General features: G+C 35.8%; 1 protein-coding gene across 19 annotated transcripts in view; it reads left to right on the top strand.

The window, feature by feature from the left end:
- The window catches only part of LOC309884532 (potassium voltage-gated channel subfamily KQT member 1-like), a 527,319-nt gene that overhangs the window by 33,738 nt on the left and 470,419 nt on the right, over positions 1–23,162 (top strand). For all 19 annotated transcript variants that reach the window (XR_014318640.1, XM_082773603.1, XM_082773607.1 and 16 more), the window contains 2 exons: positions 2,323–2,413; positions 20,855–20,981. Coding sequence is in view for 18 of the 19 variants with exons in the window: in XM_082773603.1 (XP_082629729.1) it covers positions 2,323–2,413; positions 20,855–20,981 (218 nt within the window). In the remaining variant the exon portion in view is untranslated. The remainder of the gene's footprint in view (positions 1–2,322; positions 2,414–20,854; positions 20,982–23,162) is intronic.

Here is a 23,162-nt window from a genome sequence, read left to right as displayed (position 1 = left end):
CCACAGTGCTGCTTTACGAAAAACCCACAGCAGAAACTGTTTTTGTAGTAACCAAGCTTATACATGAAGTGCCTGTACTTCCAGTGGAAATGTAAACTCTCTTATTGAGGTAGCAACTGTTTCAGCAACTGTTTCAGATAAAATATTTGCTTCCCATTGCTTAAATAAGATTTGAAGAGAGACTAACAGTTCAAAGAACTAACTTTCACATCCACAACAGATAGAAATTGTTAAAAACAGACTAAGAACAGAATCTAATCACAAAAAAATAAATAATAAATAAATAAATCCTGAGATAAGCATCACAAAGATTCATCCTGTGCAGCTTTATAGAAAACACTAACTATAAAGTGTGTGTACCTTAACTACATCTTCAGTGACCATGCAATCCTTTCTTCTCTCCAATGATTGCTCCATCTGACTCATAGCTGCTAGAAACCTTTGCTGGGCAGGAGGGAACATGATGATCACCCTGGTCTTGTCGCCCAGCTGCTGGAGGCCTTGGAAAAGGCTTCAGTGAGGTCACTGGTGATATCAGGAGGCCACCGTGATGTAATGCATAGCTTGGTCCCCACTCCAAGAGGACTGACAAAACCTGGGGGCTGATAGGCTGAGGACTGCTCCCCTTGGTGCCGCAGGTGCTGTCCTGTGCTGATTCTGGCTGGTTCTGCTCAGCTCTGATGGATCCATTGCAGGACATGGCCAGGATGGTCAGTCAAGATGGTGATGCCTCTGGAAAAAGTGTTTGAGGATGGGCAAAACCACTGAACAGGTAGAGACGGGTTAGAGTGTGAGGAGCAGCCCTGCAGATACTTAAGACTGAGAAGGAGAGGAGGAGGTGCTGTAGCCTCTAGAGTTTCCCTGTGGTCTGTGGAGCGACCATGCATGCGGGAACAGGTTTGTCCTGAAGGGAAGCCTGTGGAAGAACCCATGCTGGAGCAGGAGAAAGCATGAGGAGAAAGAAGAAGCAGAGAGGAACTGTTATGGCCGGATCCCCTAATCCCCATCCCTTTGTGCCACTCAGGGTGTGTGTGAGGGAAGGAGTTAGAGGAGCTGGAAATGAAAAATTGAGCATGAGAAGGGGGTGGGGGAGATATTTCAGTTTGTCTTCATTTCTCAGTATCCAAACTTACTTTAATTGGCAATAAAATCATTTTCCCCCAAGTAAGGTCTGTTTTACCCATGATGGTAACTGGTAAGTGTTCTCTCTGTATTTGTCTCAACTGGCAAGTGATCTCTCTGTGTTTATCTCAACTCATGATTTTTTTTTTTTTTTTTTGGTCACACTTTTTCTCCACGTTCTATTGAGGAAAGGGAGTGAGAGAACAGCTGGAGGGCAACTGGCTAACACCAAGCCACCACAATTCTATAGTCTGTAGGCTATATACTATTTATGTATATCTATTTCTCTATGTAGAAATCTATGTACATATAAATATATACATTTATCTGAATCGAGGTCGTCTGCCTTGGGCCTGCCAGGGCAACGGTGGCTGCACCCACGGCCTCTGCCTAGGAATGGCCACTGTGCACAGTGAGGGGCAGACAACACAATTTTGGGAAGTAGTAATATGTATTTTGAGATACTTTTTTTTCTTGATCTGAATAATGATACTGGAAATACTGTGTTAGTAGCTGTTTATACTGTATCTATCTATGTTGCAAGTTTATGGAAGGCACTTAATGGAACAGTTTTCATTAAAGTTACCAATCCTCACTCTAGTCATACATGTATGTCTAATTCTTCTTTAATTAATGTATTATCAATTATTACAGCTTTCTACCAAAGTGCATGAGTTATACATCAATCAGTGTCTTTACATGAAACATTCATTACTACTAGCTTCTCTGGAATATTCTACATGATAATTTGAGTTTGATCTGTTGACTTAACGTCAGAGAATCATTAAGAATGGTTTAAAAGACCTCCCAAGATCATCTGGTCCAGCCATACCCTTAACACCAATATTACCCACTAAACCACATCCCCTAAGTACCGCATCCAACCTTTTCTTAAACACCTCCAAGGACGGTGACTCTACCACCTCCCTAGGCAACCCATTACAATGGCTAGCCACTCTTTCTGAGAAGAATTTTCTCCTTATTTCCAAACATCCTTTCAGTTCTTTTATTCCATGTTTCTTAAGTTATGGAATGTAAAATGAAGACATTCAGAGCATAATTTTATTTGACTAGGAAGAATGAACTGATTAAATTCAAAGTACTTGTGATTGAAAATGTTACATGAATGAAAGAACTAAAACGAGACTTACATTTACAGTTCAACTTAACAAGTCACTAACCACTGTTTTCTTTTTACAGATTTCTCTTGGTGTTGATTTGTTTAATATTCAGTGTACTGTCTACTATAGAGCATTATTCTGAATTTGCCACTGGAACCCTTTTCTGGATGGTAAGTGAACTTTTTGGGGAAATACACTTTTTTGGGGAAAGTTGTGGCTAACTGTGAATTTCTTTAGCTGAACAAAGGAGATAATTTTAAAAATCCTCATACAAAACATGATACTTAATTTAAAATATTACCTGCCTTTACTTCAAGGAAGTTCATAGTTTAAAAGGAATGATTATTAAACTAAGAGAGTATTTGATCAATAGATTGTTTTTATATACTTGTTTTACATAAGGCATGAAACTGTACACTGTAGCGTTCGCAATGGGTGATTGCTGTCTTATGCAGCATGAGACAGAATATTCCATGCTGGGAATGTATTTTTTTTAACAAAACTTTTCTAAGTCTTCTGGTGAAAACTGTCCAAGAACCACACTCTTCTGAAGTACCCAAATTTCAGGACTGGTGTAACCTGATCTAGTGAAGGTATCCCTGTCTGTGGAAGGGGAATTGGAACTAGATCATTTTTAAGGTCCCTTTCTACCCAACCCTTTATATGTTTCATTATGTAATTCTAAGTGATTTCTGTTAGACTAGTTTACCAGTATATTGAACAGGAAGGAACAGCTTTTATCACACTTCTGTGCATTTGGCTATGAAGTTGGTGCTTTTCAGCTCATGGGGCTGTTCGTAATCCATCCATGTATCATTTTTTTCTTGAGCATGCATTAAGTATTATACTTAGTATTTTGCAGAAGCATAAAGTCACTGTGTTGTTTATGTAACATCCTTATCTTGCTAACACCCTTTTTCTTGCTATTAAAATCTTAAGTAGTCATTTAAAAACAGATGTTGAAATAAAAAAAACATCTCACTTGGAGGTAGACAGAGACTGCTTGTTGATTTCACAGTGGCTAGGCAATAATTCTTTTATCACTACTACTTTTTTTTTTTGAACTATCAGTGGCTAGTTCAGAGGTGAAATGTACTTGAACTGTGTTACTAGACCTGAGATATCAAGTGTCTTAAAAATGTGAATTTCCATCTAGTGACAATTCATGAACTGTTACAAAATACATATATACTGAAGTATTAATTTGAAGCAGGTGGGAATTAAAGTATAAATAATTTCTGTAAGGACCTCAGAGACTTTTCCTCCTCTGCTCCCCCATGGCCTCTGTTAATTCTAGAAAGTTAAGAATGATAAAGCATCCTTTGTTAAAAATGGAGTAAATCACTAAATTACTTTTAAACAGTTGCTCAAAACATCTGGATTTCAGCTACTCAGGTCCCCTTTCTCAAAGTGTAATAGTCTCAGAGTTTTATTGTAATTTCTTTTTGTTAAATGCTTCTAAGTTTTCTAATGTGATGGATTTTGTTTTTCCAGCTGGTTTGAAAACAAAAATAAGTTATTATTTATTTTTTTGTGGCTTAGACTACATTAGTACATGTGGCTTTCATGTGCAGTTGACTAAGCCATCTTTAGTATCCCTGAGTTGTTTCTGGATTTGATTAATTTCAATTCTGTAACAAACGTTGCCTAACCTTTAAGCCATATTCAGTGTCAAACTAAGTGCAGTCTTCTGCCATTCATATGTAATCTTCTCATCCTCACTGAAGGATGCAGAGCAATTATAGTTCAGTATAACCACCACCACAAACACTAATACTAGTAAAGATTTAATGTTGAGCTGATTGAGAACAGTGGAGACTGCCAGCATTGTAAGATACAAGACTGGACCAAATCATCTATTGGATCAAATTCAGAATTAAATTGATTTATTTCTCTCCTCATTCAAGAAATGTGCAATTCTTTGCATAGCCCTATTACTGAGTCAGTAGCTGATAAATACTAGTGTGTCATGCTGGTATTGTTTTCGTAGTTGTGAAGGTATATTGTAGTAGATGAAAAGTTGAGAAGGGTTGTCTTAAAAATTATAATGTTGAAAGTTGATAAAACCTGACTAGAAGGATATCATTTGACACTTGTAGATACTTAAATGTGCTTGTATTTTCTTACAGAGTGTGAGGTGTCATGCCAAATACAATTTTAGATAATGTGTCACTGGAGGAAATATGGCACGTTAGTAACAGGTGTAACTGCAGGTGTGTCCTCAGCCACTGAAACCTTCTATCAAAGACTTAATTTTCTGATGTTCATGTTGTATCTGGGTGGTGTAAGATAAGATTTTTAGGTGTGAAACCTAAAAAAGCCCCAAACCTTTATCCATCCCCCCTCTCCAAAAACCAACATATGTTTTCAAGTCTCTGACAATCAAAGTGATTTCTAGAGAAAAAAAGAAAAAAGACTCTTTCGTTCTGCATTTGAATGTTAAGGCCAATCTATAATATTTGAGGCTTTGAATGTGTTGCTTAGCCACAGTTTCTGATGAAGGTTTATTGCTATGCTTCCCCATAGCAATAAACTTTCCCCATATGTGGGAAATTTGCTCTATTTAAGGTCCTTGCTTGGGCTTAAAGGGAAATACTGTTTCTTATACGTATGTAGAAAAGACATGCTGTAAAATGTTGTTTACATGTGGTAAAATAAGTTCACTTCTGTGGTAGTAGGAATAGTAAAACTCCTTGTCTTGAGCTTTTAAAAGTTACCGTTTGAAAGAGGTTTTTATTCTCATAGTACTAAATATTTTCCATATTCATGGCACTGCTCTTGGAAGGTTCATAAATATTTATTTTTTTTCAGCTGTAAGAGAAATTTAATTGTTCCATGTAAAAACATTGTATTGTCTTTAATTCCCGTGACTATTTTTTTTTCCCTTTTTGTCCTCTGACAAAATTTATAATTTTGTCAAAATGGTAAATAAATAAAGTGACAGTAACATTGACACAATGGATCATGCTAATAAACACTGACAGAACAAAAAGTGAAGAGGAGTGCTATTCAGATAGGTTAAAGGTTTAGGTTCTATTTTTATTTATTTATTTATTTATTTATTGGTGTTTTCCTTAGTGTTTATTTTAGGCTAAGCCTAAAGTTCTTTCTAAGTTCTTTCTCCCTTTTGGTAGAGGGACTGTGAAGTTGAAGTATATATATACAGATGACTTAGGAGGTTTATTTTACTCTTACTGCAAAAATCAGGAGTGTGCAGTTTCTTAGAGGTATAAATTTGTAAAAGGAAAAAATGAAAACAAAGCAAAATCAAGCAAAAGTTTGGGGGCATTAAGAAGCAAAAGGGACTGCTTGTTCATTTGACATCCTCTATGACTTAGGTTGTACAATTAATTTCTCTGATTAAAAATTGTTTCAACTGGATAATGCATTATAGGGAAATGACTGATCTTAATGTAAAAAAAGGAGAGGTGTTCTATGCTTCTGAGAACGTTTATGTTACAATGATACACCACCACTAGAATAATTCAAAGGACTAGCCCTCCTTTGCAGTGCAATTCTATATCTCAGCTATATGGCTTCTGTTCCATGTCCTTGAGATTTGCCACTTAGCCTACCAAATTGTCTACATGACTGCATAATTTTGTTGTTGCACCTTCTCTAATACTGTTGGAATTATGGGGTGGAGGTAAATTAGAGACACCTGACTCGAACCAACTTAAAGAAGTCATGTCAAAGTAGCCATGGCAGACAGAGTTTATTGCTGATAGACTATTATGAAGTATGTGATTTCTCACCCATAACCTACAGAATCAAATATAATGTCTCAGTTGAAGCCCTCTGTACCATTTTCATGACCTCCCAAAATTTCTAGCAATATTCTGCCTCTTTTTCCAGCTCTTGTGTTGATACTCCCATGGTTAAAATAAGCTTCTTGTCTCTATGTTCATTCTCCATTGCTGCATATCCATTTGTAAACACACTTACATGAGATTTATGAATGTGCCATGCTGTCCTCAAAACTGGAACACTTTCATTCTTCCCTTTTCTTCATTGTAATCTTGGATCTAATTTTTGATAGATCCAAAATCCTCTTAAAAATGAATACTATTCTTAAGAAAGTAGAGATAGAGATGTGCTGACTGAAAGAATCAGCAATCATGGTTTTCAAACTTGCATATCCTGATTATACCATCTCACAAGCATTTTTTTTAGACTGTTTTTGGTGTTTAAAAGCTTCTGTGTTCACTGACTATGAAAAGGACATCCTGACCTTAAAATTCTGTTCAGGTTTAGCATGCTTATCCATTTTGGCATAGGTCATTATCAACACCCTGATGTTAAAGTGAGATTTGAAGACCTGTATGTTAAATGGGTTCTATCAAGAGTTGTAGGAAAAAGGCTACACATCTAAGAGGGAAGAGAGCAGTCAGAATAGGTGTTAATGTGAGGTACTACTGTCCATGAAAGAGTTGGCTTGGGATACGAACCTTTAGCTTAGCTTCTACTTCTGCCTCTGCAGGACTGTTACACTGAGCAGTGAATTATGGGACTAAAATGAATACTAGTATTTCTACGGTGCCTTTTTCCTGTGTCTTCAACTATTCTGCTAAACTATCTTGTTTTGCTTGCACCCATCATGATCTGGATGGCATTTTGTATTCCCTTGTTCTGTAGTTAACCTTTACATTTCTCCCAGAAACCCATGGTAATCTACCATAATTCCTATCAGCTCTTTCATGTCAAAAATGTGCAGTGTAACTAGCTTGTAAGAGAAGCATACATGTGTTTGGAGGACTGTCTGTACAGTTTATGCCAAACACCACAATTTTAGCTGAAAGAAAATGAGTAGTCATCTCTGATTCTATTTCAGCATGCAATCACAATTCAGCTATAATTGCAACTATTAGATCTTATTCCATGATGACTTAGGCTGTGTTTGCTCACTCTTAAGAAGGCTAATGAGACAGAGCCTTACCTGTCTCGCTGTCTTTCCCTACCTAATGGGAAAATATAGATAAGGGTCAGACTGGAGGAGGCTGTGGCCCATGGAGAGCCCCTGCAGTAGCAGGTCCTGGGCCAGAGATGCAGCCCGTGGAGAGGAGCCCACTCAGGAGCAGGGAGTCTGGGGGGAGCTGTTGCCCACCCGTGGGGGACCCGTGCTGGAGCAGTTTGCTCCTGGGGGTGGACCTCGTGGTATGGAGCCATGTGGGAGCAGTTCTTGAAGAGCTGCTGCCTGTGGCAAGCCCACACAGGAGCAGTCTGGAAGGATGGCATCCCGTGGGAGGGACCCCATCTGGAGCAGGGTCAGAGAGGGACAGTAAAGGAGCGACTGACCACAGCCCCCATTCCCTGTTCCCCTGCACTACTCAGGGGGAGGATAGAGAAGAGGGTGGATGGGGGTAAGGTCTTTTTAGTCTGCTTTTTGTTTCTCACTGCTCTTCTCTGCTAGTGATAGACAATAAATTGTATTGTATTGTATTGTATTATATTATATATGATAGGGAGCTATGCTGAGTCTGGTTTGCACATGACAGTAATTGTTGAGTGATGTCCCTGTCTTTATCTAAACCTGTGTGGCCTTTCCATCATATTTTCTCCCCTTTTCTGTTGAGGAAGGGGAGTGAGAAGTGGTTGTGGTGGATGGATTTCAGCTGCCCAGCAGGGTAAAAACATCACACTTTGCAATTACAAGACATCTCTCAAGACTTTTTAGAAAGCATGACTTTTTGGGCCCAGTGAATGATCAAGATGTATATATCTATGCTCATGGATTAATTTGCTTTATGCACATTATTAATATATAAATGGATTTTGCACTTGACCTGCTCAGTGCATTTGTTAAATTCCCAGTTTTGTCTTTATTGTTCCCTTTCTGGGAAAGATATTGCTGGAGTGTTTGGCTGCTAACAAAAATAGCAGCTGACCAAAACCTACTGGAGCCTTTATATGTTTTTAGGAAACAAATTGTTGCATCCCACTATGTAACAACTACATTTTGTGTATGAGGTTTCTTCCTCTTGTCTGCAGAGCCATTTCTGGAACAGAGGCTGTGGTGTGCCTGCATGTGTGTTTAAGGGGTGTGTGTGTGTGTGTGTGTTAGTCCATGACTATTCCTCATGCAAGTCTTACTTGTATGACTTAGCGTCTTTCTGAAACTTTTCCCACTCTAGTGGGAATGTGGTAGTAATGCTTGCAAATTGGTCATGCAGCAGAAGATTGCCCTATTGCTAACTAACATGCACTAATGTAAACGCATTTGTCTACACTGATATATCACTAGCATCTTCCTTTTCATAGGGCCTTACTGTCTGCTTTAATACAGAGGTGGATTGACTGCTTTGTTCTTTTCTTCCACCTTCTAGAAACAAGTTTGCTCAAGTTCTACATTTTGCGTTACAAACATGTACCTTTAGTTCAAAGGAATAAAAGTTGTGTAGAAAATATTTATTGAAGTGTCAGAATAATAAGCCCTTACATAAATCATTATGTATAACATAACATAAGCTCTTTCCAAACTCATGAACATAAGAAGTTGCTATTAAAATGTGCATTTATCCACCAAATCAGTCAGTTTAGTAATGATTATTCCATTCAATTAAACAAAACTTACTCCATAAAGATCTGTATTCATTATCCTTTCAAGGTGCATGAAGTGTACACAATGAATGTTTATATATATTTACACATATATTATACATGTATATATGTACAGTCCAGATTGCTGTATGTGCTGTGGTACGATAAAGAGTCTCTAGTTTCCTATGTTTTCCTTTGTCCTTGATCTGTACCACTGAGAGCTTGTCTGTCTGTATTCAGGACTTGCTACATGAGAAAGTTCTTGTACAATGTCTGGAGAAACAAGTGCAAAGAAGTATGTTCCACCCCCTACCAACAAATCTTTACTCTTAGCATATACCATGCACTCTGATTATCTACCTTCTGGTACTCAGGCATTACATAGTAATTTGTGAGGCCATATCACAAGTTCATAAACACCATCCTGGGCAGAATTATTTCAAATACTTATTTTCAATATACAGCCAGTTTAAGTTCTCTTTTCAGAAGTCACGGTTACAAAACTGCTTATAGCCATCCCTCACATACTGCTTTTTTGGATCAATATGCTGCTCAGTTTTGCCAATTTTTTCTGGTGTGATCAAAATGGAGGATTTCTTCCAAGTCTTACATCTGCTTTCTTATTACCTGCTCTGATATTTAAAGCATGAAGTATTGGGAAAAATGTATAGAAACAGGACTTAAAAGAGTTGTGATGGACTGTTCTTCCAGTAGTTAGGTATTAAATTAATTCTCCAACAGTTGGTGCACCAAATCAGGATTTTACAACAGGTAGAATAGGTAGAAGCCACATTATGGTGGGAGTTTGTTATGGACTGTTTAATCAGGATTAAAAAAAAAAAAAAAAAAAAAAAAAAAAAAAAAAAAAAAGCAGGCAAAGTCATATTTAAGCAACTTAAAATTTTGGGGCATGTACCCTTCTTCTTGTGGAGGACTTTCATCCAACTAACCTATTAAAAGAGCAACACGGTAAGATGCAAGTGATCTGAGAGATTTTAGTGTTTCAGGGTTAACATCTAGGTATGGGTACTGAGTGGAACAACTGGGAATGAAACAGTTGTATCTACTATTCAGATCTACAAGGAAAATTATTTGGGGATATAATAATCAAAGACATTGCATTGGCTGTAGCAATCAGGATATTATGCCATTCAAGATCCTGAAAGGAGTACAAACTTCCTTCAGGAATAGCATCTCTGAACGGTCAGCAAGCACAGGACAGCTAGCAGGCCTTTAAAGTCAATCTCTAAATACAGAGAAGCAATGAATTCTAGAAACAGTAGAACAAGGGAAGTGACTATACCCATTTACTTAGGGCTAATTTTACTACATCAAGAATAGTGCACCTAGTTTTGGTTCACCACTGCAAGAAAGTCTTTGAAAAACTGGAGCAAGTTCAGCATAGGAACATCAAGATGGCGAGGTTGTTGGACTCATTTGTGATATTGCCTCAAAAAATTACCATGTCATGCCTGAGTACCAGAAGGTGGATAACCAGAGTGTATGGTGTGCGCTAAGAGTAAAGATTTGGGGGTGGGGGATGGAATGTGGCTTTCATGCCTTATAAATTTGGCACACCACATGATAAAGCTTGTACCCAACATGCATTAGAGCATCAGATTTTCAGGTATCACTTAAAATTAATTTTAAAAAGTGTGTTTAATACTTCTGGTAAAAACAGGAAAGAAAAAAAAAAAAAAAACAAACAAACTTTCAAATACTAATGATTTTTTTTCCTCCTTAATGACTCTCTGGACACTTTTGGCACTAATGGAGATATTTCTCAGGGTTTGCTTACCTTTCTCATACCTTCTCCCATATACAAGTCAAGAGCAGTGATAATGGAATTCCCTACAGTCAATACTTAATCTTTAGTCAACATTGTTCAATCTCTGTGACAGAATTGACTCCTAATTATTACTTGTGCTTGTCTGCTACTTTCCCAGTGTTTTTCATATGTGCTCCTTAACTCTATTTCCCAGAGTTCTAAGCATTTTACTTCTTCATCCTTTCACTCATTGAAATACTCACCTTGAGTTCAAATAGATCAATCAAATCAGTTCTGATTCATGTTGCCTTTCTTTACCAAAATTCTGTTTACTTAACTGTTCTTTTTGACTTTTAATATTTGTGACTTCTATGTATGTCTTCCTTTTATACTCCTCATTCTGTAAATGATGCTCTAGAATTTTATTTAGTGTAGGATTCGAAGTCATGCATCTTCAGCCACATTCTTCTCTTGGAGGCAGTCAAACTTATATGAATGTCTGCTTCCTCATGTATAAGCAGCTTATGGCTCTTTTTCATATACATGTACATATTATACAAGAAATTTAAATATTTTCAGCAGTTAATATTGTTGAGTGGTTATTCAAAAGCATGGAATATCTGCAGCTGTTCTCTGAGTTGCCTGGTGTGTTATCATGAATTTTTGGCATGACCATTAACCTTAAAATTGCCCTATTCTAAGATCACAGTAGCTAACTGAGATTAAAAAAAAAAAAAAAAAATTTAAAGTATTTAGTAGTATTTTTCGTTAAAGTTCCCATAGATGTTACTGTTTCTTTTAGAAAGAAAGAAAGAGAGAAAGAAAGAAGGAAAGGAAGAAGGAAGGAAGGAAGGAAGGAAGGAAGGAAGGAAGGAAGGAAGGAAGGAAGGAAGGAAGGAAGGAAGGAAGGAAGGAAGGAAGGAAGGAAGGAAGGAAGGAAGGAAGAGGCCAGAAAAGGAAGAAATACTATGTGCAATTCCTGAATACATTTATGCTTATCCATTTTCTTTTTCAGGCTTCCTTCATTTTATCATTTTAATTTGTCCAAAACCTTAATTCCCCAATAGAAGATTTTTTGTTTGTTTGTTTGTTTGTTTGTTTTTCCCCTCTAAGCTTTAAGGTGATTCTATTGAAAAAATTATTCTGAAGAAGTTGGAAAACCTCTTGCATAGGCTTTTGCTTTTACTGCAGGAAACTGTAATGTTTTCTTAATGTTCTAGTTGTTCATGTGTCAGTTTTGATTTGTAAATTACATCAAAATCTTTGAGGTTTTGGCATTAAAAAATAAACTATAAAACGGGTCAGGTGTAATTCCTCCTTTGAGGATTAATGTGTTAATGTTTGGTGGTCATATATTTTTCTACCAGGAGAGGTCACTATAGTAGTTTACAAAAGACAGATTTTTGTTTTGTATTGTAAAAGACCTTGCAAAACGATTGCAAAAAAGTTTCTTACCTCGTGGGAGTAATTTCACATATTGTGCAGTTTTAGAAAACAAACAAAAATATTTTTATCATACACGATATTTTTACACAACATGAATAGGACAGAAGAAATAATCAATTTGTATAATGACAGTGTTATAGGTGAAAGGGAAATTTTGTAGTGTTTCCATATCTCAATGTTAGTTACTTTTTTTTTTTTTTTTTTTTTAAATTGAGGATACAAAGTGTGTTCTTGACTCTGACAAAATATAATGTTTTTGCTACAAAACATATTGATCAACTTTGTAAATTCAATTTCTACTTGCATGCCATGACATATTTAATATTACAGTCATTGTAGTTGGAATGGTGGAGAAATAGGAAATATTGTTTATTTTAATGTGCTTTCAATTTTAGAGAACATAATCTAAATTTGAAATCACTTAACATTTTAATGCGAAGCAGTAATGACAAAATTGTGTAGGAATGGATGTACTAGATTGGACCAAAAGCCCAGCTAGTTCAGTATTGTATCTCAGATTGTATCTCAGTGGTTTGCATTCAATACAAAATAGGAATATTTTCTTATAAAACTATTATACATTAAAATTGGGTAATTAAAATTGGTAGAAGGCCTTGAGTTTTGTTTTCTTTTGCTTTCACCAGGGGTCACTAAATTCTTGTCCTATTGGACTAGATGGATGGGTGCTTTCCTACTGTAGTTCTTTCTGGCTTATGGGGTAAGACTTTAAGTGGTATGTGCTGTCTTAGAAGCTTTAGAAGCAGAAGCACCAGGTAGAAGGTTTAGTGGTTTGACCCTCCGTGTTCCAGTAGAGCTGGATCCTGCATTCCAGTGTTTTTTCCAGATGAGCTCAGGTCCTGTGGCACCTCTTCCTTTTGGAGACAGACTTCATGCATCCACTTTCCTCTGATGTATTTCTTTGCTGGAAAAAGCAACAGCATATCTTCCAAACATCTTAACATGTGTAGTTCATAGTGGTACACTACTAGAGAGCATACAGGCTACTTACAGACTCTGTTTTCAGGGTCATCATTTGTTGCCCCTGTTGTAAGCTGCCCTCTCACATTGAGTGCTTGGTTGCTAGCAATCCTCATGTAGTGACTACATGTAGCAAGTAAGTTTTATTAATATTTCTCTGTTTGCAAACCATGTTGGAGAAAAATCTCAAATGTAAGATTAGGAGCTCCCACATCAGCTGCTGCTTAAGATTTTCAGGAGAGACCCTTCTTTCTATAGCTGTATTTAGGAATCAGGGCTTAATGGCAGGACCTCAGGAAAGAGTTCTTGGCTGCAGGTGAGTCACATTGTTCTATTGCTTTTCTGAAGTCACTGCTTTGTTTTTTCTCTCTATAATTCTGCCTCTTATGCCACAGCACCTCCTCCTGCTGTTTAGATAGCCCAGACTTCTCAAACAAACAACAACAAAACACACAAAAAAACCCCAACCAACCAACCAACCAACCAACCAACCAACCAAAACCACAAACCAACCAACCAAAAAAGGAAAACAAACCAAAAACAAAATAAAACAAAACAACAAAAAACCAATTTGGAGTACCAAGTGGTACTCAGCTTTCTTGACACTGCTAAGCTATGTTTATCTAACTGTTCTGTTTCTGAACTGAATTTCTTTTTGGAAAGTAGTTGATGACACTGTTTTCAAAGCCTGTGTTTTTTAAAGAGGGCTCACTCTTTCCATGTATAGTGGAAGAACTCTCCCGTTCCTTTATTTTTGTCTCTGCTTTTGTCCCTTCTCCCATTTAAATTATGTAGTCATGTCATAAAATGCTGTGTCATTTTTAGTCTGTCAGTGGAGTGGAAAAAAGGCTTCATGGACTTAATTTAACTTAATTTTCTCCCTCATCTGCAATTAGTGGCAAAGTGTATGTATATATGTATGTATAGACTTGAGGGCATATTTCCTACCATATCAAAGGAATTAGTTTTAGAAAGTAATAATGGTGGATTTTTTTTTTTTGCCAATATTCTACTTTTCTGACATTTTACAACTTTAAATCTGTGCTTTACCACACTGCATTAGTGCTTAGGACCTACTCCAGGTCTGTCTAATATAACGATACATTAACAATCTAACAGATGAAGTTTACAGGTACTCTTGTTCTTTACCAGAGCAGATCATTTCTTACAGATGACAATAGATCTCTTAGAGTACAGCGGGCAGAGTAGATCCTGCAATATTTAGTGGTATTTGTGTAGTGTATACTGGCCTGTGTAGCATTAGGTGTTAATGAGGTGTCCAATTCCTTAAGGAACTGACAGGTAAACTAGGTTCAGTAGAAAAACACACCATTTCTTTTATACTTCAGAACAGTCAGACCATGTTAGTTTATAATTCATCTGAATAAAAATTACCATATACCTCAAAAGCTTTTTTTTTTTTTTTTTTCTTCCATTCCTTATAAACCTGGGAGAGAGAAAACAAAAAGAAGCCCTGTTTATTTCTTAGCTTCTTGTTGGTCTCTAGGAAGATGAGAAAAAAGACCAGGAATACTATATTATGAAAATATAAATCATTATTAAAATATATATGGAATATTGTTTCATATATTAAACACATTAGCAAAAAAAATGGGGTACAGAAGCCTTTTAACACAGCCTGTAAGCTTAAATTCTATGTGAACTGATCTGCTGAGTTGCCATAGTCTTCTGGAATTGAATGTAAATATCAAGCTCTTCCATGTGAATTATAATACAGTTATTCTTGTGACTTATCTTGCAGATTTCCCTAATGCAGTACAGAACATGTTGTGTTGGGTGTCGTGTGTTTTTCAGCCCTCTAAAATTTGATTATTGTACAGTAAGTATGGCTGAGACGAATTAACAAACAGCCAAATTTTAATACCCTCAGTCAAATTTACTCACTCCTTCCTCTAGCTCTACGGAGTTTTCTGTGCACGAGGTAGAAGATTCTTAGAATAAAAGTATTTCTTACTTGGGACTGAGAGAAAGGTGGAGAGGTACATCAGGACTTTTTCAAATCCTCCTCACCCCCCACCACTATCCAGAAATTCTGAGGCCCTCCTAAATCAAAAGTTTGAGACATAGATATGATTATTTAAAATTCCAAAATGAATTTGAATAGCTTCCATTCCATAAAAAAGCTAAACTTCCTACCAGATGTGGTCCCTTCAGCTGAGGCTCAAAGATGTGCTGATAGGGAGGTTGAAGACTCTTGTGGAGTACTGGTGTATCTATAGAGAAATGAAGATCTTCAGACACTGACTTATTGAGTCTTCTTGATCCACTATTTAATTGTGTTTGCATTAGTGTTAGCTTTCTGAATTAAGCAATTCTAGAAAGAAGTCCTGCTCAAAAATGATTGCAGTTTTCTCATTTTTTAAGAAAAATTATTGCCTGCCCAAACGTATTTAAAAATTAATCTTCTTTATTTAAAAGAAGATTTATTTAAAAATAAATTTGAAAATAAATTTAAAAATAAAAATATATTTAAAAATAAATCTTCTTCTGTGACTTACCCAACTCACTTGAATGTTAGTTATTACAGATAAAGGGACTAGAGCAACATCTTCTTCCCTCATTAGCATACTATTTCATTCTGTACAGGAATTAGCAAATATAAATAAACTAAAAGGCAAATATACTCCTGGTGTGAAGTCAGCAGAGTCAGCATATGTACCAGGTGGGAATACAAAAATGTTTGTAAGAAATGTTGAACAAATCCATTGCATACAAACAACAAACTTTTTAACATTAAGTGAATTGGTTTCATATATGAGAAGAATTAGAATGAGCTAATGACACTTCACGATACTTACTAGAATTTTGCATCTTTTCTTGCATATATTGGATATTGTATTTTCACATATAATATTTGTCACCTTTATAAAATTTAGCATGATGATAGGAAATAAGTATTTTCAGTATCAGTAGGTTTTTATAACACCTGAGCAACTATTAAGCTAATTGGGCCACTAAAATGACATTTTCAGCTCTAAGGATTGGAAAACTTTAAAGACAGGTTATCAGATTAAATTTTGGACATAAGTACATGTGTACAAACATTTGGACTATTCAACCTTTATGCCTGCTTCTGAGGCTCTATTATTTTGAACTGACATTCCTTGATTGAATCTTCATGAGCACACACTATTCATTTAGCCATCTCACTTCCTCCTTTTACCCGAGCACCTAAATATTCCAATAAAAAAAGTGAAGAGAGCCTTGTGTGTGCTCTCCACATAAAACACAGCTGCAGCTGAAAAAATACTTGTCTTTTTCATGTATGCACTTTAATCACCACAGCTGAACTCCTTCCCTTCTCCTGCTCCCCCTTGCAGTTATCCGTAGCTGTACTGGAACATATTGTACATTCCAGGCTGTGTGTTTCATTTACACACATTCATGTACAAAATGTTGATTTTCTATGCTAATGTGAGCATTTTTACATTTGATTATCAGTGACATTCTTGGGTAAATGGCTTTTCCACAAGAGTTTAAATTACATTTACTGTTAGAATTAGAGAGGGACAGAAGAGATTTGCATACATATTTACCTTTAAACTTATAATTATTTTTTTTTTTGGTAATAATTTAATGATGGTTATGAAAATTCATTATGCCCAGAATCACATAAACATAATTCTGTATGATTTTGATTTATTTTATGTATGGCAAAAAAAAAAAAAAAAAAAAAAAAAAAAGACATGCAGTGTTTTGAATTAATAATAACAACAATAATAAGCAAACAATGTTATAGATGTATGGGTTTGCTTTTTCCACACTACAGGAAAAAGTACAGAGTAATGAAATTGCTGCTGCTGATTTCAGTAGAGATTTCAAATGGTACAAACACAATGTAAAATCTGTGACTATATTATATTTCAGTTCTTAACAGTGTATACGCAATTACCACATGTCAAATGTTTTCTCTAATATTACCGTTGCCATTTGAGGAAGCAGGAAACAACTAATGAGTAGGTGAGAAGAATGTATTTCATGCTGTGTTTTCCTTACTCCGTGCTCTTCTTCCCAGAATATAACCCAAACAACAGCACTGTCTAAAGACCTTCTCCACTGTTAAATTTCTCAGTAAATTGTGCCTCTGGTGGTGACTGGAGCAAGTTCACTGCCCCATACAAAGGATGATATTTTTTTCTATACGTGTCTCATGATCTTTCAGTGGGTCATGGTGAATATCCTGACAGTTTATGACAGGTGTGGTTCAAAGTACATGCAATTTTGCTTTCCTTTTCTTTCCTCACAGGAGTTTAGTGAAGGGTTGCTGAAAAAAACGGAAGGCTGACACTTAAAGCAGAATAAAGTAGCTGTCGTGGTTTAACCCGGCTGGCAGCTAAACACCACGCAGCCGTTCGCTCACCCTCCCCCCTCCCTCTCTGGGACGGGGGAGAGAAATGGAAAGTGAAGCCCGTGAGTTGAGATAAAGACAGTTTAATAAGACAGGAAAATAATAATAATAATAATAATAATAATAATAATAATAATAATAATAATACAATGATGATAATAGTACTACTAATAATAATATGTACAAACAAGTGATGCACAATGCAATTGCTCACCACCCGCTGACCGATGCCCAGCTTAACCCCGAGCAGTCCGGCCCCCCTCCCCCGGCTAGCCACCCCTATATATTGTTTAGCATGACGTCAGATGGTATGGAATACCCCTTTGGCTAGTTCGGGTCACCTGTCCTGGGTCTGTCCCCTCCCAGCTCTTACTGCACCCCAGCCTGCCTGTTGGCAGGACAGAGCAAAAGTCTGAGGTGTCCTTGGCTTGGTATAAGCACTGCTCTGCAACAATTAAAACATCGGGGTGTTATCAGCACTCTTCTCATCCTAAACCAAAACACAGCATTCCACCAGCTACTAGGAAGAAAATTAATTCTGTTCTAACTGAAACCAGGACAGTAGCCAAGGGTATTTCTTAGGTATATTTTAATCAAGACTGATGTGGCTCTTATTTTTGGAGGTAACTGTTTGTTCCTACTATTCTTTTTGGTTTTGATTAAATTAGAGAATTCATCCCTAGCTCTCTGTTGATGACAAATGGCTTTCAAGATTGATGAAATCTTCTGAGAATCCTCTGTCCTGTATTTCTTCCTTAACTATTTGCAAGGGAAGAACAAAAATAGTCCTGGAATCCTAAATAAAGTTTTGCAGGGTTCTTGTGTGTATAATACCACTTGAAAGAAAGAAGACTGGAAAAATTCAAAAAGCTGGAGAAAGATCTCAAACTGACATGCAGTTGTCAGTCAGGAGCATAGTCAGCACATTTAATTTCCAGATTCTTTTTTCTAGTTCATGTTATGTCCACAACAACTTTTCAGTAGCTCTTGGTGTAACTTCAGTAGGAACACGTAGTTTTTCTAACTTTCTAGAGAATTGCCGTTGTTTGTTTTCTCTAGCAGAAGGAAAAAAAAAATGCAGTAAATTTGAGGTGTTGAAAAGTGTTTATGGGGATAGGAGGAAAAGGAGGCAGGTTAGGGTTTTTTTAAAGGTGATTTTTTTTGAGGTGAGCCTTGATCAGTCATGACAGTCTTGGAAATGGATGACTTCTAACTTTTAGTAGAAGTATACACAACAGCAATAAGTTCCATAATCTTCCTCCTTCATTTTGGAGGGACCACTATAGAGCTGTGATGTTTATCCAGTTTCTGTGCTCTTTTGGTCTTTGGCCTGTCTGTGGCTGCCAATGGATGTGTTAATTGCTGTGGTTTTGGTAATGTGGACATCTGTCCAGGACAAAATGAACTCACATAATAAGTAATTAATTTCAAATTTATGGAAGCTGTAAGTTCCTCTTCCATTCTTCTTCCTGACAACAATTTATTTTTCCTTTGCATTGACAGTGCGGTGCAACCTTATTGACTTTAGCAGGGCTTCCCAGATGTAACTGAAATGATTTCTTGTTGGTAGCTGAAATCAAATCACAGATTCTGGAGTTCGTGTTGAGAATAAAATGCATTCAGGCCAGACACAGTGTAAGTTCCAGCTTTTAAAAGTGCCCTTAGAGGATCATCAAGGAATATCCTAATTCCAGGAAGTTTTTGCTACTTCAGAAAATATCTGCTTATTTCTTTTCCACATTTTTTTTTTTTTTACCTGACAGACACAAAAATTCCAATGTGCTGTTTCTGTAGAAATAATTCTTCCACTGCTGTTAGTACTAGCTGTTAGGAGGGACATATAATAAACTGCCACTGAGTGGCAGAAGCATGCTTTTTGATGCAGTTGGATGGCACCTTTGTTTTCACTTGAATGCTACGGAAATCTTCCCTTGTCAGTATTGGTAAATTCATATAGACAATATTCTGCTTCCTTTGCTGCAAATAAGATATCCTTTATCAGGGACTTGAAACCAAATGCTGAGTGATGATATCAGGAACCTGCTAAAAATGTAAACGATTTAATCACTGAGAAAGCTGTTTGCAAGATCCATGAAATGCAAGAATTATTTTCCTTTGAATATTATTCTTAAAATGTGCTTTGACTGTTATGATAAAATAAGTTTTTGTATTTAGATTTCGGACACAACACAGTCTTAGAAGTATCACTTGTAGAAACTCTAGATAATATATTACTAAAAAAAAACTTCTGGAAAACCTTAAGTTTCAGTAAACTGGGAGCAAATTCTCTGTGTTTATTTATTTATTTTTTGTGCTTCTGCTTTGAAACTGTGCTGTAAATTTTCTTAGCTTTTTACTAATCCTTGGTTTTAGTCAAGCTGAAAGTACCATGTGAACAGAGGAAAGATTGTGCATATTTTCTTGCTTCTCATTCCAGGCAAAACAAGGAGGTAGAAGTGAATACAGAAATGCTAACCTAACTTTGTCAAAAACCAGAACTGGAGTTAGGGTTTGTATAATAATTTAGAGTTTTTTCTTACCTGTTTACTAGCTTTGAAATATTTTGGTGCCTTTTCAGCCATTCAGAGCATCAGTTCTAAAGATACGTCAGTATTGTTATTCAGTGGCATTTGTGATTTAAGTGTATTCACTCTAGGGGTGCTTTAGATTTCCCCAGGTGCAGATTGCAAACATATTTAAGTTAAAACAAAAATATTTTCCAAAGCTTTAATTTATATAGTAGGTGTTTCGTGACTCTGAGTTACTGGATATAGTTTGGGTTGGAACAAATCCTAGAAGCTGTGTTTTGGTTGTGGTAACATATTGCAATGGTGGAGGAAAACAAGGAAGGAAAGAACAAAGATCTCAACAAATCCATCCATGTTGTGATCCTCTACTGTTTTCTTTAGAAGTACTTTGAACTATACTGGCTTTTGGTTATGCATAACTGCTTTGTAATAAATGGAAGCAATATTACCTGCTGAAGAGAGAAGAAATATTAACATATAGATCATTAATTTGTTTTTGAAAATAGACAACTTATAATATTCAAAAGTTGTCATTACACTTTCTGTTTTTATATTTATATATTTATGCGTGCTGTTTCAGGGTGTGGCAATGTTTCATAAACTTCCTAGTTTTAGGCATGATATCCTTGGAGTCTCAATTCCTTTATTTTTATTTATTTATTTATTTATTTTTAAAGATCAATAAAGAAATAAGAGTATTGTGTTTTTCCCTGTAATATAATGATGGAATGAAACTTAAACTATTCTTTTATTCATATGAAATCACATTCAGGAACAGTTTACATCTCCCTTTAACATACTGGCCAGCATATAAAATATAACTAGATAAAGCACATTCCTTTTTTAATGCAGTGTTGCTTTCATCTCCACAAGCTTATTTTTATTAGTTGTAGGAATAAATTATATGTGCAAACTAAAAAAGAGCAAACAACAAAACACACACAAAAAACAACACTAATATTTTGTTCTTTAAATTCTTATATAGGAAATAGTTCTGGTTGTGTTTTTTGGTGCTGAATATGTGGTCCGATTGTGGTCTGCAGGCTGCAGGAGTAAATATGTTGGCTTCCAGGGAAGAATACGTTTTGCCAGAAAGCCAATATCGATTATAGGTAAGATTTAAACTTTTTTTTTTTTTTTTTTTTTTTTTTTAATTTTAACTTTTATCTCATCTTTTATTTTTATCTTATTATCATCCAGTTTTAAGTAGAGATGTCAACTACTGTAGAGACCATATTGCAAATCTGAGCTGTTTCAAGAACATATCTTATTTGTGAGCCTACGCAATTTTTTCTTACTTGGATTGATAAAACTGAACGCTTAACATATGTCTGTGAGACGCAGGCAGGCCCTCAGTTTAAGAAAGGCAAAATTCATAAAGCAAAGAAATCCTTATTAAACCTACAGGTGTAATTGGGAAAAAAAAAACAGAAAAAGTTTTTGTCCTGAGGTCTGATGTAGAAAGCAGACAGAAAGGTAAGTACAAATTGGAGAAAAAATGAAAATGTGCAAAGTGTAACTTGGGAAAAATTGCCCTAAAGTCAAGCAGTTTGAGGTGGTTAGCATCTCTGAAGTAGGAGAGAGTTTAGGGGAAGAGGTAGCTAACAATATGTGGAACAATGACAGAGTAATAAAAGTTGGTGTGTGGGCAAAGTTGCAGTAGATCATAAAATAAGCTTTTTTGTTTTGTATCTGTGATTTTATATAAACTCCAGCAGAGCTGTGAATTATATAACTCAACATCAACATCATCAGATTTTAAGTAGACAAAAGTGGGAGGAGTGAAAAGGGGAGAGAATGGGCTGATGGTGCCTTAACCATCTGCAACTTTATGAAACTCGATGCAAAAGCTTAGAAAACATGTTCTATTGTACATCTGGACGGTGATAGTGAATAATGTGATGAGATATTGTACTCAATTTTTGGTTATTGAGAAATAAGTGTTCCATTACATATAAATAAATTCTGCTGCTTCTAGAGCTGTTCTAGTTTTGTGATCTAACATGAAATGTTCTTAGTAAGTATATTAGAGTACACAGGTGCAGCAAAAAATATGTCAGTCCCATTTCACTGTGATTTCAACTTGACACTATTTCTGTATAATAGTATTGTGCATTTACTGTAGTAAACATTAAGATTTGTGTAGCCCTTGGAGAAGATACAGTGTCTTTGTTAATAAAAGCTGGGAATGACTACAGCTGTTTTTGCATCCAAAATAATCAGTAATACTTTTACATTTAAAATTCCCCTAAGAATAAAATACATTTAAAGCTAAGATTTACTTTTATATCTCAAATACAGATGGAACTGTGTCTGCATGTATATTAATCCAAGTGGATAAATTTGGGAAATACATTTGTCTTGAATGATAGAATCATACTGACTCATCCTATCATTTTCAGAACAATAAGAATAAAACACGAACACAAGAAAAATAAATGAAAGTATCAGAGCAAAATGTAAAAGTGAAGGTATTCATTTTATATTTAAATCAGTATGAAAGCATTTATTTTAACATCATCAAACATAAACATTGCTTTGATATCAGAGAAATTCTTTTCCTTATTCTGTGTACATTTGCTCCCCATTTATAATACAATTATTTATTTTCTTGTCAGAATTAGAAGGGAAGCACTTAGATTCTCTAAAGGGGGGTACCACAGAAATGATCATAAGAAAATTAGAAAAATGTCCTTTCAGAATAACGATAGAGTAGGATTAAATAAACTTGTTCACCGAATTAGGAAAACAGAAAATATTTAAAGGTTGTTGATGCTGTGAACACAATCCATCATTTGCATTGTATGATGCTGGAAGTGTGTAAACTGTGGAGTTGTGGAAAAAAATGAGAACTGTGGGAACAATTATCATTTTTTTCATAAAGTTAAAGACTGTACCACAAAGTAAACCAACAACAGCTCTGACTTCTTGTGCAACCTTTGTTCTGACAGTTCTGTAAACTTTGAAATCTTGGCTTTACAGCTTTAATACAATTTTTAAACTACAAGTTTGTGTATCTGCTTGTGCCATCTGTCTGTACGCTTTTCATAAATGGTGGAAACAAATCCTTGTTTTCCCTCTTAAGTCAAGAGCCTTGAGCCAAAACGTGGATTCATTTTTATGATGTAAATATGCCTTTTCCTTTATTGTTTTCATGGAAAGCTGCCTGATTTGTTCTGTCAGGATCACTAAAACTTCTGTTATTAAATTAATTATGAAAGAACTTGTAGTTGTTCTTTCTTTTGCTCTTGTGCTCTTTTTCTTCTCTCTCTCTCTCTCTCTTTTTTTTTTTC

Source organism: Aythya marila (assembly GCF_965140915.1).
Source record: "Aythya marila genome assembly, chromosome: 1".
NCBI classification, from domain to species: domain Eukaryota; kingdom Metazoa; phylum Chordata; class Aves; order Anseriformes; family Anatidae; genus Aythya; species Aythya marila.
The sequence above is the reverse complement of the archived record's forward strand: the minus strand, read 5'-3'. Positions and strand labels throughout refer to the sequence as shown.